Source organism: Pyxicephalus adspersus, chromosome 12, assembly GCF_032062135.1.
Source record: "Pyxicephalus adspersus chromosome 12, UCB_Pads_2.0, whole genome shotgun sequence".
Taxonomy (NCBI): domain Eukaryota; kingdom Metazoa; phylum Chordata; class Amphibia; order Anura; family Pyxicephalidae; genus Pyxicephalus; species Pyxicephalus adspersus.
This window is the reverse complement of record NC_092869.1, coordinates 4,111,645-4,129,451: the sequence shown is the minus strand read 5'-3', so window position 1 is coordinate 4,129,451 and position 17,807 is coordinate 4,111,645. Positions and strand designations below refer to the sequence as shown.

The following is a 17,807-nucleotide window of genomic DNA, read 5'->3' as shown; positions in this document are numbered from 1 at the left end:
TCTCTGACGGAGGGGGAAGGATCGGCGTAGCCGGCTGATAGGAGAACAGAACCAGTACAGCTATGTCAATGTGGTAGAACCAGTTTGTGAGAGGAGAGGTGTGTATTCCCTGTATAATGAGCCTCAGTACTGCTCAACACCTCCCCTACACATCGTCAGCGATGGCCGCCTGTCTGGATGGGGGAGAAACGGGGTCACCAAATAACAGGTAAGGGGGAAAGGCGGGGAAACTTCTGGATAAATATTTCCTAGAGGGTGCACTGCTGCAAGTAATACTCATGTATAGGAATGGTGACTACAGGAGAGACAGAGCGAGAAAGACAATCCAGCCTATCATTTGCTGGAGACTAGTGACATCACTGAGAATTCAGCCTATCATTTGCTGGAGACTAGTGACATCACTGAGAATTCAGCCTATCATTCGCTGGAGACCAGTGACATCACTGAGAATTTAGCCTATCATGACATCACTGAGAATGCAGCCTATCCAATCACTAGAGACCAATGGCATCACTGAGAATGCAGCCTATCCAATCACTAGAGACCAGTGACATCACTGAGAATTCATCCTATCCAATCACTAGAGGCCGGTGACATCACTGATAATGCAGCCTATCAAATTACTAGAGACCAGTGACATCACAGAAAATGCAGATTGATGACCATTCACAGTCATGGTGACAACGCAGGATCAAGATGATAGGACAGATACTAAGCGTTGTCACCAGAGCCAGATCATCCACAAGGCAATTAAAGGCAGGAGCTTAGGGCCCAGTGACTGTCTAAGGGGCCCAGCTTTACATTCAGAGAACCTGCCCAGTGAATCAGAGCTCTGCTCCTGTCTGCTTTACACAATCAGTGTCAGATTGGCCGGTATAGACAATCCAATCATTATCAAGATAAGCCTCCACTTCACCCACACCCCAGTTTGCTTTATTCCATCTCTGGTTGTCAGCTACTAACAGGAAGTACCTAAACAAAGCCCTTCATGGCAGGATCCCCAGGGATCATTTTAATTCCTGCCAAACATTTCGTACATGGTGAATATCAGGCAGCCATTGCTCGGGGACACCACAGGTGTATGCACACAGAGCTCATTGCATGTTTGTCTAATGTAAGCAAACACAGCAGCAGCCCATTGTGCAGTTAGCAGGGAATGGCAGTAATTTGGGAGTGCCTAATTTCCAGCGCCCTGCCCTACCTCCCAGCTAAGAGGCTGATGTCAGCCATCACACAGGTGCTTGGCTCAGGCTACGGACTGATGGGCCTACTTACCTCCCTGATCGCAAGATCTGAACAAACTCCTCGCTCACTCGCAGGCGGTGACGCAGAGAAAGGTTTGTCCATGGAAACTTTGTGATGTTTTTGTATTTTAGTAAATGATGGGTTGCATGGTGCCACCATGGGGGGGGGGGAGTACTCTTGTCTAGCTGACACCCAATTAAAAAACTCTGTCTTTTGCAATGTTGAAACTTTTAGATCTGGGGGGGGGCCCAGGAAGCTTCCAATGGGGGCCCAGGTGGGATTGTAAAGCCCAGTGGTACCCTACCCCAGCCATGCTCCAGGCAGACTTAATGCATTTAAAAAAATGTGATCGCATTTGCTTAAAATAAATAAATTGATCACCCAGGAGATCAATCAATAATTGGTGGTCAGTTGATCCATATCTTAATGGTTTTTTAAAGCGATCAGATATTTCTGATTTGATTATGGTTGTTGGGATCCCGTGATTGATAAACTTCATTTTATGTTTTAATTTTTAACAGCTCAATCAGATTTATATTGTCACGATTTTCTGACACAATCCAATCAATCGCTGCAACAAGCATAGTACTACCAATGCAGCTGAGTAGCCAATCAGCAGCACTGGTGCATGGAATAGGGGGTGTCACATGATCAGCAGCACTGGTGCATGGAATAGGGGGTGTCACATGATCAGCAGCACTGGTGCATGGAATAGGGGGTGTCACATGATCAGCAGCACTGGTGCATGGAATAGGGGGTGTCACATGATCAGCAGCACTGGTGCATGGAATAGGGGGTGTCACATGATCAGCAGCACTGGTGCATGAAATAGGGGTGGGAATATGGGGTGTCACATGATCAGCAGCACTGGTGCATGAAATAGGGGTGGGAATAGGGGGTGTCACATGATCAGCAGTAATGTTGCATGGAATAAGGGGGTGTCACATGACTTTGAAGTACCAGGTTTGCTCCTGGTGGAGGAGTGAAGGGTAGGTATGTCTTTGTACCCCAGATGGGGGCAATTAAGTGAACCTGTCCTACTGATTGATTGAAGGTTCTTTGTCTTTCATATGTTGATTTTGGGGGCATCGAGCTGTTGCTTTGTGACTTTGGAAATTTTTAGGAACAGAATCTGAAGCCCTAACCCAAGCGTGTAGATCAAACAAGTCAGAAGTTCTGTGCATGCTTGTTCCGGGACTCAGTGAATTGATATTGAAGGATCATCATGGCAGCAAGCAATTAGCATTCCCATACCAACCAGCAATAGGGACCCCTTGTGGCAGATTTGTTCCTGCTTTCCTATTGGCTCTTCCAGAAAAACACTTACTAAAGCTGTCACATAATTGACAGTAATAAAATAAATGAATTGCACTTTGCGGCTTAACACACGTTGATGTCACCGGCTTAAAATCTGATGATGCCGATTTACAAGGTGAACCATAGACTGAGCAATCTCTACAGTCTATTAAAATGTTGTCACTGTGCACATGCTGATACTCTCATATGGTATCTGCTTCCTGATTTGTCAAATTGTTCATCCAGTCCTGGGATTTACACAATTTTGGTCGGTGACCTTGCTGTTCTCTAGCCCAGTCAAACAATGTGACTCGGTCAGCTCTCCGCCCCTATGCTGTGATTGGATAGTGAACTATGGTAGCCAATGATCTTGGGGTTAGATTGTGTTTAGAGGAGATCCTAGATGTGTTAGTCATTGGATGGCTAAACAAATATGGTCACATGACCAACAAAATTAAGGATTCCTTTCCCAATGATGGAGTTCAGGTGTCTCCAGTGAAGGGAACTGGCAACACCAAGATATTGTAGACAATTGTGATCTTCTTATCTTGTGGTCAGGGTTTGGTGAAGACCCCTTTCTATTCCACCATTACTGTTCCCTTGTGTATAAAGACATGGTGGGACCAGTTTGGTTTGGAGGAACTTAAGTGTCCTACACAGCCCCCGGACCTCAACCCTACTGAACACCTTTGGGATGTGTTATCTGTCAGCCAGATCATACAAAGATCTTAGACAATTGGGCTCTTCAATCTTGTGGTCACAGTTTGGTAAAGGTTATTTTTGGTTCCACCATGACTGTGTCCCTGTGTACCAAGCCAGCTTCATAAAGACATGGTGGGACCAGTTGTGGACGAAGCTGAGTGTCCTCCACAGAGCCGTGACTTTAACCCCACTGAACACCTTTGGGATGAATTGGAACCCAAATTGACCCAGGTCTTCTCCAACATTAGCCCATGACCTTACAGGTTGGCTGAATGTAATGTTATGGCATACAAAGACCTTGTAGACAATTGTGCTCTTCCAACCTTGTGGTCACAGTCTGGTGAAGGTCCTTTTCTGTGCCACCATGACTATGCCCTTGTGTACCAAGTCTTTATAGAGCTGGCATGGTGTGATCAGTTCTGGAGGAACTTGAGTGTCCTTCACAGAGCCCTGAGTCCAACCCTACTGACCACATTTGGGATGTGTTGCCTGTGAGCCAGGTCTTCTTCTCCAACATCTGTCCATGACTTCACAAGTTGGCTGAATGTAATGCTATAGCATACAAAGACCTTGTAGACAATTGTGGTCTTTCAAACTTGTGGTCACAGTTTGGTGAAGGTCCCTTTCTGTTCCACCATGACTATGCCTTGGTGTACCATGCCACCTCCATAAATATGTGGTTGGATAAGTGCAATGTTGAGGACCCTGAGAGGCCACACACAGACCCCTGACCTCCATCCTACCAAACACTTCCAGGTCTTCTCATCCATCATCAGAATATCCGAAATCTTTTTTTGGCTGAATAAGTGCATTTTCCCATGGACACCCTTCAAAATCTGGGGACAAGCCTACCTAGAAGATGTCCTAGCTTCAACGGATGGTCAGGTCCCCAACAACTAAAGGCCACTAATGTTCAGAAAACCAAAAAAGTTACCGAGAACTGACTCCACCCTTATCTGCTACAGATGGTTGCCTTTGGTGGTAGGAAGTCCACAAATAAATGTTCTTTTTTTATCACATCTTTTAAATTTCGGGGACTTTTCCTGACTTTTGCAAGCTCCACTCTACTCCATTTTTCCTAAATTGAAACTGTCACGAGAGATAACTAGGGTCTGTCATGGCTCACTTCTATTTTGGAAAGTCCTGGTTGCCTGGTGTTCATCCATCACTTCAATGCTCATAGTCATTGACCTTCATGACGTCTAGAATGAAGACGGGGACTATTGAATTTTTTGATGTCGGACAACTATGGATGCCCATTGGTCAGGCCTAGGCCAAACTTTGTCTTCCTACATTTCCATGCCAGAAAAAAATCACTTCTCACATGGTGAAGGCATTTTTTTGGGTGTTTTTGATAACTGAGGAACCCGTAAAAGGCCAGTTGGTCATCAAAGCATAATAAGCCTTAATCACTTCCTTATACCCAATAAAATCATTCGGCTCATTCTTGGACTTGGTGATCGGCAAATCATAGCAGGTTTTATAGCTTCAAAGACATTTTTGGTTTTGGTGTCACCCAATAAGGTGTCGAACTCCTCTGATGAATGACTTCCATCCGTTCTTCATCATATAGACATGAGCCAACATTCCAGTCATAATCAGGGGCCGTGCTGGGCAAAGTGATTGGTTCTGGCACCGCCATCTGCATGTACTCACCTTCCCTCCTGCTCTGTGGTCACTACGAGAAGACATGACACAATACTGAGACTCTGCCCATGTGGGTGCCTTGGGGGATATTCACCCAACCCCAGCGCTGTCACATGGGTGGAAGATGAATGAGTCATAGTATGCGCGTGTATGTGAACCCTAATAACTCCATCCTCTGTCTTCCCTCCAGTTATATAGACACAAGGGGTCGGAACACAGCACCCCCCAGTGGTGGCCAGCAGAGTATCGATGACATGGAGCTGAAGGAGGAGTGGCAGGATGAGGAATTTCCCAGGTAAGACAACATTGGTGCTGTTGGCCATTGCAAAAAAAAAAGGAGAAATGGCGACAAAATGGCAGCCGATTAGTGATCTGCCATTCTCCCCTTTTGAAAATACGCCCCCTATTGAATGTGGATATTTTTTTGCAGACCCCTTCCTGAGGAGACCACAGCAGAGGAAGAGTTGGACTTGAAAGAAGATGACCTGCCATGTATGGAATAAGTGTTTCCTGTTATGGGGAGGCCATCAGAGTGGTTGGGTGACACCATTTTTTGGTTTCAAAGCTGCATTAGTAAATATATTTATATACAGGAGTCCTTATGGAATCTTGGGGAGCTTTGGGTATTTTTTTTAGATCTGTGCTGCGTGCAGCTTCCTGTAATAAAGACCAGTCACTGCTGCTCTCTCTTCTTGTGTAGGGAGCCTGGTCTTATCTCCGCCCACTCTGTAGTTTTCTGCAGGGAGCATGTAGTGGGTGGGTCTTGTAGGCCCCTCCCATAACTCTGCTCCATGCACATTTTATGTACAACACATTGATGATGGTGCTGCTACTATTACAAAGTAATATCTGAGGTTTCAAAGGCTCACACAGTAGATTTATATCTTGTTTTTTCTTTTCAGAGGGTTTTAGATTAAATGGCTCACTTTGCATTTCAGTTGCAGCGGGCCCCCAGAGCACCCTGGAGCTGTGCGGTAATCGTCACGTAAAGAGACGCCTGTCGGCCCCGGATATCAGCTTCAACCTGGAGAACAGCCATGAATTGACGACCTCCAGCGAGATTCGTGACCAGACCACGGATGAGGATTTTGACTTTGACATTGACGATCTGGAAACTCCCAACAGCAGCGAGCTGCTCGAATTTCCCAGCGTGAGTCACGAGTTTGAGTGGGAAGGTAAGTGGCCGTTCTCTGGGCTGTTTGGGTCCTCTAAGTTTCGTAATTTGTAAAAGCTCATGTGACCTTTCTTCTAGGGTCAGGTGACTCTTGGCAAACTTTTTGAGGTCACTGGAGTTTTGTTTACTGACTCCAGGGGTCAAATGGTTGTGCTGAGTTCCCAGGTCTGTAACCCTCTATGCCCAATATGAGGGCTCCCCGCATGGAGTCCCTGGGTCTATACCTCTGCTGTGCCCATTATAAGGGGTGGACTGGCCCTTTAAGTAGTTTCCCTGGCATATGCCCACTATTGGCCAATCATTCATAGATGACCCGCATACCACTCGGTCAATGTTTGCGGTTTTTGTAGTTGCTGCTGAGGCAATCATCAATCCGTCAATCATTAAACCCCTCGATGGGATTGTTTTTATGTGGGAAATTACGAAGAGCCACAAAACGTGACTTCTGTCAGTTATTTATATGCTATATATTTATTTATCTGCTTTGTCAAATCGGCCCCTGCGGCCTCCCCCTCGTCAAATCGGCCCCTCTGGCCTCCCCCTAGTCAAATCGGCCCCTCTGGCCTCCCCCTCGTCAAATCGGCCCCTGCGGCCTCCCCCTCGTCATATCGGCCCCTGCGGCCTCCCCCTCGTCAAATCTGCCCCTCCGGCCTCCCCCTCGTCAAATCTGCCCCTCCGGCCTCCCCCTCGTCAAATCTGCCCCTCCGGCCTCCCCCTCGTCTAGTCTGGCCCCTCCGGCCTCCCCCTCGTCTAGTCTGGCCCCTCCGGCCTCCCCCTCTTCTAACCGGGCCCCTCCGGCCTCCCCCTCGTCCCCAATCCATGAGCCAATGTTCCTGGTGAATAATTTTGATGAAAATAATAATTTTAGTTTTCCCTCCAATAGATGATCTGCCGAAGGCAAAGGAAACCGAGGAGGCTTCATACGTGGAGAACCTGGTGACCGACATGGAGGACCAGAAGGGGCGGAGGTGGCGAACTTTTCTAATGGGGGAGCATAAGGTGGACATGACGGCTATAGAACCGTACAGGAAGATCGTCTCCCATGGGGGTAACACAACATAATGCATTGACAGGGGTCATGTGATCTCATGTGACCACGTCATAAGGGGCTGGCATGCTCAATAGACTCTGCATAGGCCCTGCGATGAAAACCCCAACAGTGCCAGCAGGGGGCAGTGTGCAGCCTACAGGTCCTCTTTGAATGACAAAGTTCTCCTAATAGGGGGCAGATCTGAGGGGATAAGCCGCGCTCTTTTACCCGCCACACAGGGAAACATTTATTACAGGGTCCTGTGTGAAATCCTTATAAATAAACTTCCAAACCTGTCCACTAGTAGGCATAAAAGAGGCCCTGTAGTTTCCCCTTGCAGAACAATGACAGATTTAATTCCCTTGTTCTGATTATTTTTTTTTTTTTTATGACCAGTCCAATTAACAAACTGTTTATATCGGTAACTTTTTTAAAAAAATTATTTCCTTTAGGTTATTATGGTGATGGTTTAAATGCGATCATTGTCTTTGCCACGTGTTACTTACCAGAAAGCAATATTCCAGATTACCAGTACATCATGGACAATCTGTTCAGGTAGGTACAGCCGGACCCTCACAAACCTTCAGGATTTATATATAGTACCCCTATTTAATGTACAGCTCTGCATAATATGTTGGCACTATATTTATCCTGTTTTTTAATAATAATAATAATAATAATAATAATAATAATAATAATAATAATAATAATAATAAATAGTAAAGCTCCTTCTGGTTAGCTTTAAGAACAGAGCCTGTGCTGGCTATGACACCGAATCACCACTAGAGGGCAGCAATGCACCATGAAGAAATGAATGGAGATCTATGAGGGTAGAATTGCTATAAAATCAACCAAGTCATAGAATTTATTGTTTTCTTTCATAACAAATTCTAATTGACACTAAATGTCCAATAAAGTAGTTGCAATCCTGATCAAAATCTTTATTCGAAATGTCAATTTTATTGATTTTTCTTTTTTAAATAATACCTGGTGATTCTGCTTTTAAGGCTTACACTTAGTTCCTTTCTGTTATAAGATGACTGCTCTTTGCTTGTTTCCTGGTATAGTGTTATAGGGTGACCACGCTCTTTGCCTGTTATAGGGTGACAACACTCATTGCCTGTTTACCAATTGCTCCCCAGTGTTGTCACCCTGCTTCACAGGCTTCAACAGAGGCAACAAGCAGCTGATTGCAAACACACGATGCAGGCATAGCTCTCAGCAAATCTGCCCAAGAAATGCACAGGTCATGTAGCCATCATTGATGTGCACATAGGCAAGAAGTGGCTGCAGAAAATTTAGGGGGTCACGCTATTGGCTTACTCACTTTCCTTCATGCCTTACATGCAGGTATATCATCGGGACGCTGGATTTGATGGTGGCTGAAGATTACATGCTGATCTACCTGAATGGATGCACGCCGCGTAGCAAAATCCCACCGATTAGTTGGATCAAGCGTTGCTACCAGGCCACAGGGCGGCGGTAAGTGAGGCGGCATAAGGTTGCCATGTACGTGACAGGTACACTTTTACACCTAGGCCCAGGTGCAATGGATATTCTATAGCTGGGGTTCTGAGATTGGGTAAACTGGGTTCCGCCCACCTACCTTGATCACACCAAGGATTGAAGCTCGTGTCCCCATACCAAGGCTTTAGGTGCCCCCACATCTGTGCTGCAATTTCTTTTTTTAACTTTTGTTTTTTAGGTTAAAGAAAAATCTTAAGTCGGTGTTGATTGTTCACCCTACGTGGTACGTGAGAGCCCTGATGGCCATCGTACGACCCTTCATCAGGTTGGTGAATTGTTTTCTGTTCTTATGGATGGGCCATTGGGGAACCCCATTCACCCACCAATGGGCCCTATCATGTGACGGCCCTGCTTGTGCAGGAGGAGATTGTTGGTGGTAACCTTTAATTGGCTAAGGCAGGAGCTCAGGGGAAAAATATTAGAAGAGCCTTTGAGTCACTGACTTATTGGAAGCATGCTGCCAATGAAAGGTCGGTACACTTCCCTGTATGGGTTCAAATGCCTCGGTAGTCCCTGGTGCGACCAGATGGTGTGGAGGAACTCAAGTGTCCTGACCTCAACCTTCTGAACACTTTTGGGATGAAGGTTATGGGGTCTTCCCACCCGACATTAGCACCTGACCCATGAAATGGGGACAAATTCCCACCGACACCCTTTAAAATCTTGTGGAAGGATGTTATAGAGCCAATGAGTGCCATAGAGGGTGAGGGGACAAATTCATATTAATGGCCAGGGGGGAAGGTTGACAAATCCATATTATTGGTTATGAGGATGAGGGGACAACTTTGTATTAATGGCCATGGAAGAAGGGACTACTAAATATTGATGGCCGTGGAAGAAGGGACTAATATATATTGATAGCCATATGGGATGAGTGGACAACTCCATTGATAGTCATGAGGGTGAGGGGACAACAATATTTTTATGGCCATGGGGGGGAGGGGGGACATACCCAAATTATTGGCCATGGGGGAGACGGGACAACTTCATATCAATGGCCAATGGGGGATAGAGGACAATCATACTGATGCTTATGGGGAAAAACCCATATTATTGGCCATGGAAGAAGGGACAACTAAATATTGATGGCCATAAAGGATGAGTGGACAACTTCATTCATAGTCACAAGGGTGAGGGGACAACACCATATCTATGGCCAAGGGGGGAGAGGGGACAAACCCAAAAAATTGGCCATGGTGGAGATGGGACAACTTCATATCAAGGGCCATGGGGGGATAGAGGACAATCATATTAATATCTATAGGGGGAAAAGGGTCAACTCTATTTTGACGGCTATTGAGGTTGAAGGGACAACTCCATAATAATATCCATGGCTAGTCAACACTGCCGTCTCTAAAGAATAAAGAGTCAACTCCATATTGATGCCCATAAAAAAAAAAGGACAACTAAATATTGATGGCCATATGGGATGAGCGGACAGCTCCATTGATAGCCATGAGAGTGAGGGGACAACACCGTTTATGGCCATGGGAGGAGAAGGGACGCACCAAAATTATTGGCCATGGTGGAGACAGAACAATTTCATGTTCATGTCCATGGGGGTATAGAGGACAACTTCATATTGATGCCTATAGGGGAAAAAGGGGCAATTCCATATTGATGGCCATGGCAGGAGAGGGGACAACTTCATTGATAGCTACGAGGGTGATGGCACAACTCCATATTTATGGCCATAGGGGAAGAGGGGGCACATCCATATTAATGGCCATGGGGAAGATGAGACAACTTCATATTAATGGCCATGGGGGGACATATTGAGAGCCATGAATGGAAAGAAGGATCAACTCCATATTGATAGCCATGTTGGAAGATGGGGCGAATCTATATTAAAGCCCCTTTGTACAACTCCATATTAATGGGCATGGGGGGCTAGTCAACAGTGATGTCTCTAGAGCAGGCATGGGCAAACTACGGCCCGTTAGACTTTTTTATCTGGCCTGTTGAAGTCTCTCTCTAGATCCGCGGCTGTGGCCAGTACCCTCCAGAGCAGGGTCAGGAGAAGGGCCCAACTGGGGGGCCGCGCTGGCCAGAGCCGTGGACCATGTCCCCTGTTCATATCCTGGGGAAGTGGGCAGAACAACAGGCCCACTCTCCCATTGCAGGCCCATATCTGCGATGGGAGAGTTGGCAGGGTTACGCCATCATGATGTCACGTTCAGTGACACCCATCTCGGCGCTCCATCTATCTGATCCTGGCTCGGCCCCTCTACCAAATTTTAGTGAGTGAAAAAGTTTGCCCACCCCTGCTCTAGAGGATTGGGTCAACTCCATATTGGTGGCCATGGTGGTAGAGGGGGCAATTCTTTTAATAATTGGTGGCCATGGTCTTGGAATGGGATTTCCATCCAGATCTTTTAGGTATGATGGTCAGGTGACCACAAGTTTAAGGCCCCTTGATACCTTTTTGCAATCTTGATGTATATTTGGAGATCCCCAGTTCCTAAAACATTTTCTCCTATCAATTTCAGTGCCAAGTTTGTGAAAAAAGTGAATTTTGTCAAAAATCTGTCGGGACTGTCTCAGCTGGTGTCGCTGGATCACCTCCATATACCGGAGTGTATACAGCAGTGAGTCAATGCTTTGTAGCCCATTTCTTTCTATCGCATTCTATGTAACTGTGATATCTGATTTTTTTTCTTGGGGGTCACCCGAGAGTTGGGTGTGCACTGCCTGACCACACTTACTGTCTTCCAGCCTGTGAGTGCTCATCACATGAGGTCATGTGGTTAGGGCAGCAGCTGCTGGATTTTGATGACCCTTTTCTTAAGCTGCAATTATCGCTAAATCCAGAAAATAGAATTTGGGATAAATGTTCTGATTCTAGCATTGGGCTCGCTGTGTTAGGTTAGATTGAAAAAGATTTCAAAAACTCCCTTTTAATGTCTTCTAGGTTGGACCTGGAGCTGGACCGGTAAGGCTGGGCACCTTGATGGATCAGAGACATTCAATAGGGACTGCAATGGCGGGAAATGACTTGTTGGTAATCGGCGCCCTCTGCTGGAATATAATGTGGGGACCAATAGGCTGACATCAGATAACCAGGCCGGTCGCTGTTCGATGTCACCGGTTGTATTTTGTACACTTCCTTCTATTTACGGTGAAGAGACTCGCATTTGGTGCTGGACTAAGTACGAATATTTGCACTTGTACTACGCTACACCTTTAGTGTCAGCTGCTAACTGACCTATATGGCTAAAGCCATAAAAATGTTACAAAACACAAAAACTTTTTCTTTTATTAAAATATTGGGAATAATGGTGCATAAGCTTGCTTTTATCATAGCCGGGAAGATGCAAACCTGTGGGAGAAGTCACAGAGGAAGCTGTCGCAATTCTTGGGTTACCTCCTGAGCCCAGGGGGGCGAAGCTGAATCTGTAGGGGAGGTTCAGTAATTTTATCTGGGATTGGGTAATTAAAGTGGAACTCCAGCAATGTTTTTAAATGTAAATTCAGGGAACGGTTTGAACCTGCCCCCCCAGGGGATGAATTCTGATTGGCTGGTACTGCACTTTGTCCAGGGCTCAGTGTGTTAATAGGTGTTTGAGGTTTATGGAGCCATCCAGGCCAATGAAAAGTGAAATTTATTGTTTATTATTGCAGATTTATATAGCCAAATGTATGCACACTGTGAGCCAATGACAGGCCTTTTTCAAGTCTGTGCTCCTCCCAGCCCCGCCCCTGCAGAACAGTATAGGCATCTCTTAAAGGGAAAGTGTTATTATTGCTACAGTTGTCTTTTTAGAAAATGCCTGGCTGTCATTCTGATCATTTTGCTTTAAAAAAAAAAAAAAAAAAAAAAAGCACTAGTGTTGGATAGCGGTCACTTTGTCCCCATGTGTGATACTTTAAGAACCTGTGCAGCAGATCAAGCCCAGTAACAACTATAAAAGCTCCTCACCTGCATCACGTCATAAAATATGAAAAGAAGGTGGAGTTCCACTTTACTGGGAAGCAGAAAGGCACTTTGGCCCTTATTCATCAAGTTGGGGTAGCACTTAAGGAATGCTAAAGTGACCTCTCAGTCCATACCACTCCATGTGAAAATGTTGCTTGGGGGACCGCTTTAGCATGCCTACAGGAAATCCCCAAGTAGCTATTTTAGCATTTTTTAGGAGAGGCTGAAGGAATCCTCTTCCTTATCTTCTCGCTACTGAAGCTTGGTGAGAATTGGTCATACACCCAAGCACTGTCTACTTTTAAATGCCTTTGTGTGTATTGTGTACATATTTCTGTATGTTGGTTGTGCCTCTGCGGAGGGTGTGCTCTTTACAATATACATTGTGTGCTCTTTGTATTTTTGTTTTTGTAGGTGCTAATAAACTATTTTTGTAAAGTGAAAATTTTACATTTGTATAGAATATCCTGGGAACCCCCTGCTGTATGGGGCCGGGCCGAGGGGTAGAGGAAAGGGTCACTTGCGATCTACAGGGAAAGGAATGGGGGGGGGGGGGTTTAAAAAAGGGCTGCACCCTAATGCAGAATTGGGTTACAGATCATGTGCGGGGGCACTTTGGCCTTTTGCCTTTGGTGCTAATGGACCTTGCCCTGATTGTATATGGCAGGGGTGTCAAACTCAAAAACACAGTGGGCCAAAATGAAAAATTTGGACAAAGTCATGGGCCAAAATTAAATTGAAGAAGTCGCTAATGAATGTCAACCGAGGAGGCCCCGCTTGTGGGTCCTGATTAATGCACCAGCAAAGCATTCTGGGATTTGCAGTATTAGCAGTGGGCCTGCTCCAGTAGACATTTGGTATTTTCTCACGGGCCAAACATAATTATAGTGCGGGCCAGATTTGGCCCACGGGCCTGAGTTTGACACCCCTTGTATATGGGGATGGCCTGCCCACTGGCATACCAGCAATTTGGCATTAGAAGGCATTTTTTCAGTTTTCTCAACTTATTCCAGCCTTCCCTTAATTACTCTGCCCCTTCGCACCCCCTCTGCAACTGCTTCCTCTGATTTCACTGCATACTGTGAGCTTCCCACAATGTACATTAGAAGTTGCAGAAAGTAAAAGCCCGCCTCATTTTTTTATCTGGAGGACGTCCTACTTTATCTAGCCCCTGCCCAGCTCCACCCCGTCATTAATTGAATTAGAGTTCTTTCAATCATAAATACTCAACATATGTGGGTGTTACCTATGCAAATGTAACTGCCTAGTACCGCCCACTCCTCCAGACACCCACCCACCTGGCAAAAATGGACCTACTCAGAAATTCTACCTGGGATATTCCAATAAAAGGGTGGAACCTCCTGAGTAGCCTTCAGTCTTTGTCGGCTCCGGCCATCCCAATTCCATATCGGCACCATCCAGATTTCAAAATCAACCCTCACCGTCCGCGGCGAATAAAACCAAATCATGAGATTTTTCAATATCATTTAATTTTTTTTTTACCAGGTGAGATCACCTCTCCTATCACACAGACCACATTTATTATTTTCAAATGTTCAAATGAGAGAATAAAGAACATTTCTGCACAAGGACAAAAAAAACGATTGCAGATTGTGATTTTTTTTTTTTTTCGTTATTCAATTTTTATTAGCACAAGCTGCGTATCACAGGAAGAGAAGCTTATTACAAAAACGGGGGATGGTTCCAGCCACCCCATATACAGTACAGACCAGCTGCAACTTCACAATATTCTAGATGTGGATAAAATGTTCCTGATTTCTAACATCGCTGTGTGCGTTATACAAAAATTCTACATGGATATCTGATCTTTCCTATGCTGACGGCCATGAAGATTTATGTTCAGGCACTTCCTGTTTTAGGGTGACAACGCTCTGTCCCTTTCACCCAATTGTGCTCCTACGTTGTCATCTGTGTCCCTGAGGGCAATCAGAAGCAGCTGTGCCAATGCCTATTGGGCTTGCAACTGTTGGCAGGATGCCGGTACCAAGTAAGTGAATGGAGACAGGAAGTGGCCGGGGCAGGAGACCAATGAGATGGAAAACAGGCTAGTGGGCCTTTAACAAAATAGTGGGCAGGGCTAAAACATGATGGCATCACCATTTCTGGATAAGACCCGCCCCCGGGCATTACCATTTCTGGATAAGACCCGTCCCCGGGCATTACCATTTCTGGATAAGACACGCCCCAGAGCATCATTATTTTTGGATAAGACTGCCCTAGAGTAGAATAATTTCTGGATAAGACCAGCCCCAGAGCATCACTTTTTCTTAAATAACAACCATCCCAGGGTATCACCAGTTCTAGATAACACCTGTCCCAGAGCATTGCCATTTCTGCATAATACTATCCCAAGGCATCACCAGTAATGCATAATAACTAACCCAAGGCATCAACAGTTTTGGATAAGACCCGCCCCAGAGCATCACCCTTGCTGAAAAAGATCCACCCCAGAGTATCACCCTAGGCTGGTGCTTGGGAACATTGGTTACCATTATGGAACATTTGAAGCTCTACAATAAGCCCTACTCGTGGCACCAACACAGATTATGAATAGGCACCATTGACTATGAAGACGATTGTCTGGTTTTAAGGCCCATTCACACTGCGTAGGGTATTTCTTGCATAGAATGCCCATTTGGTGTGAAATCATAATGTCCCTAAGCATTGGGGCACCACTGAAAATGAAGGAAAAGGCACTCAACTCGCACACACCGCCATTGTACTGCAAGTGAACGCATGATACAACGTAAATTCAAAAGATGAGCAGCTCTCAATTTGTTGCCTTTAGCGGAAGCAGACATAAAACAAATCTTTATGTGTACAAATACTGAACAGCGTGGACACAAAGGCCAAAAATAAGAACAATTGCAAAGCAAAGCCGATAGGTAAAAGCGTAAAATGGTAAATCGACCTCGAATACTAGGGGGAGGTGAGGACGTTGCTCCGTCAGCGCAGCGAGCTGTGACCAGGCCTTGGAATCAACGGAACTTAGAACACTAAAAATTGAGAAGCCAAAAATGTGCCCATGGGTGGTTTTAGACATAAATGGGGCCTTGGGCATAGGTGAAAATGGGGCCCAAAATGCACAGCATTCCAGTACTCCTGGCACCCCCTGCCATCCAGGTCATGCAACAGATTCCCTTTGAGAGTAAAAACCCCCAATTTGGGGTAATACGCAAACAAAACTTTTTTTTAAAAAAATTGCCACCCCATGTGATCAAAAAGAAATACAGGTGCTCTTTTTTTTCCTGTTAATCCAAAGCCTGTTGATGCAAACACACCGCCATCATTAGAGCGTCACAAGTGCACCTCCCTCCCTGTTCTTCAGAGGCAGACACGAGTAAGGTGTCATCGATCGGATATTAGGTGGGCAGAGCCTGACTACCGCTATGGATAGGGCACAGGTACTTTTGATTTCCTATATATATATACAAATGATGGGTCACCCATGTTAACTGCACCTATTTTTGGGCTTACTAAAAGGTTCTCTATAACCTGGCCCATAGGGGGCGACGTCACGCCATCCCATTATTGCGATTTCTGGACTGTAATGTATTAATATCTCTCTTGGCTATCATATTCCACCGTAGTCGCCCTAACTACGTCTACACAATAAGGTTATGGCATATAAAACAATCCTCCACTTTCCATTAAAAGGTCAAAATAATTGCCCACTGATGACCTATTCTGCGCAGGCTCTTGAAATATTCATTGTGCCGGCTGTGATAAGTTCAGACGCTGCTCATTGCAGCAGAGGAACTGACACTGGAGAATCACATCGAAGCAGAACTAAAAATTGCCATGGAAACTGGCAAAATCTTAATAAAAAGGCGCACAAGGATATCGACAATCAATAGGTCACTGCCCCGCCCACCAAATGCATCAGGAAGTGGAAGAATAAGTTTTGGTGGCATTTGAAAAATGCGAGAAACTGTCGCATTTCTAGAATTAGGTTGGTTTAACATTTAAAAAAAGTTTCCTGGCCCCGATACAAAAATTCCCATATGAGGTCACCTGCCCGCCCCCACCGCTATGTACTTCCATATGTTGCTTGGTGAGTCGGGCTGTCACATCCAGCAATACCACATGCATGTGTATATTGTTGGAATATAATTATTCCAACAATAATATAAACATTTTTAAGTGGCTGCCAAAGTAAATGGGCCCCAAGTGTGACTTTTTTCCACGTTGGGCCCTAACCATAAATCGATTTCAAGTTTTGTCCTGTCCAGCTTTGAGATTTACACAGCTCTGCAGAACAGAAGAGCCGGACTGGTGACCTGATTCTTCATTGCAGCAGATAGGTCACTGCCCCACCCCCTGCCTGTCATTGGACAGTTAAGGTGCAGCAGCAGACTGATCATACCTCCTTCTCCTCCTCCTGCCAACACCTATAAATGCAGAACACCTGGTCAGCTTCAGGTACTGCCCCTTGCTATCCAAGTCATGCTGTATTTGGAAAGTCAGGTATTTATCCTAGCTGCTTATACAAATACTAAAGAAATAAATTTGGCTTATGTCTATTTAATATCTGGGTTCAGTTTTAAGGTTGTGGCAGTCCTGACAGCACCTGTAATGCAGCTTGTAGGTTTATTTCCTTATATGGTAGTAAGCCCATGCAGCTGCTTAGTCAATTCCTTATATGGAAGTGGATGGGAAAAGACTTCCCCAGCGGAGCTGCTGCAAAAAATCCATGAGATTTGCTTCAATGGAGGTGATTGTAATGATTTTTTACATTGTCTAAGTACACCAACGCCCAAGTTTCATTGGGGCCACACAGTTTGGAGTGACCAGCTTGTCCGTATTTCCAGCACTACCCTGGTACACTCCCTTACATCAAAGCAGAAGTAAAGCACATAATACAAAACAAACATAAAAACCATCAGACTCAGAAAAGACAGCACAGCAACAAGCAGGTCACCAATGACATTTTCCTATGATAAAATATCAACGTTTTCACAATTAGATTTATAATTCAGATGATCATTTCCAAAAAAAAAGGCAAAAATTGTGTTTATTACCGTCTGCAGTAAATTCTATTTATGGATGAGCCTATAATTTTGGCACTAAACAAATTAAGAAGTGCAGACAATTTTTTTTTTCGCAGTGCACGGTTAGGCATACGTTAAGCAAATTTTGCCGGAAAAATGTTAAATTATCAAAAACAAAAAAAATACAAGTTAAGAAAACTAAAACAGAAATTCCTATAATATATAAAAAAAAACTGTATCAAGGCCATTAACCAGGAG

General features: G+C 45.0%; 1 protein-coding gene across 3 annotated transcripts; it reads left to right on the top strand.

Moving 5' to 3' along the window:
• Positions 1-138: 138 nt before the first annotated feature.
• On the top strand, positions 139-12,982 carry BNIPL (BCL2 interacting protein like). 3 transcript variants are annotated; one of them, XM_072428166.1, is made up of 10 exons: positions 139-208; positions 5,081-5,185; positions 5,321-5,382; positions 5,829-6,065; positions 6,948-7,112; positions 7,547-7,649; positions 8,445-8,576; positions 8,800-8,886; positions 11,111-11,209; positions 11,533-12,982. In XM_072428166.1, the coding sequence occupies exons 1-10, from the start codon at positions 162-164 to the stop codon at positions 11,555-11,557; spliced, it is 1,062 nt and encodes a 353-aa protein (XP_072284267.1). In that variant the 5' UTR covers positions 139-161; the 3' UTR covers positions 11,558-12,982. The 3 variants fall into 3 exon arrangements, with proteins under 3 accessions (XP_072284267.1, XP_072284268.1, XP_072284266.1); XM_072428167.1 differs by lacking the exon at positions 139-208 and adding an exon at positions 1,204-1,337; XM_072428165.1 differs by lacking the exon at positions 139-208 and having other exon boundaries at positions 3,864-5,185.
• Positions 12,983-17,807: the final 4,825 nt, after the last annotated feature.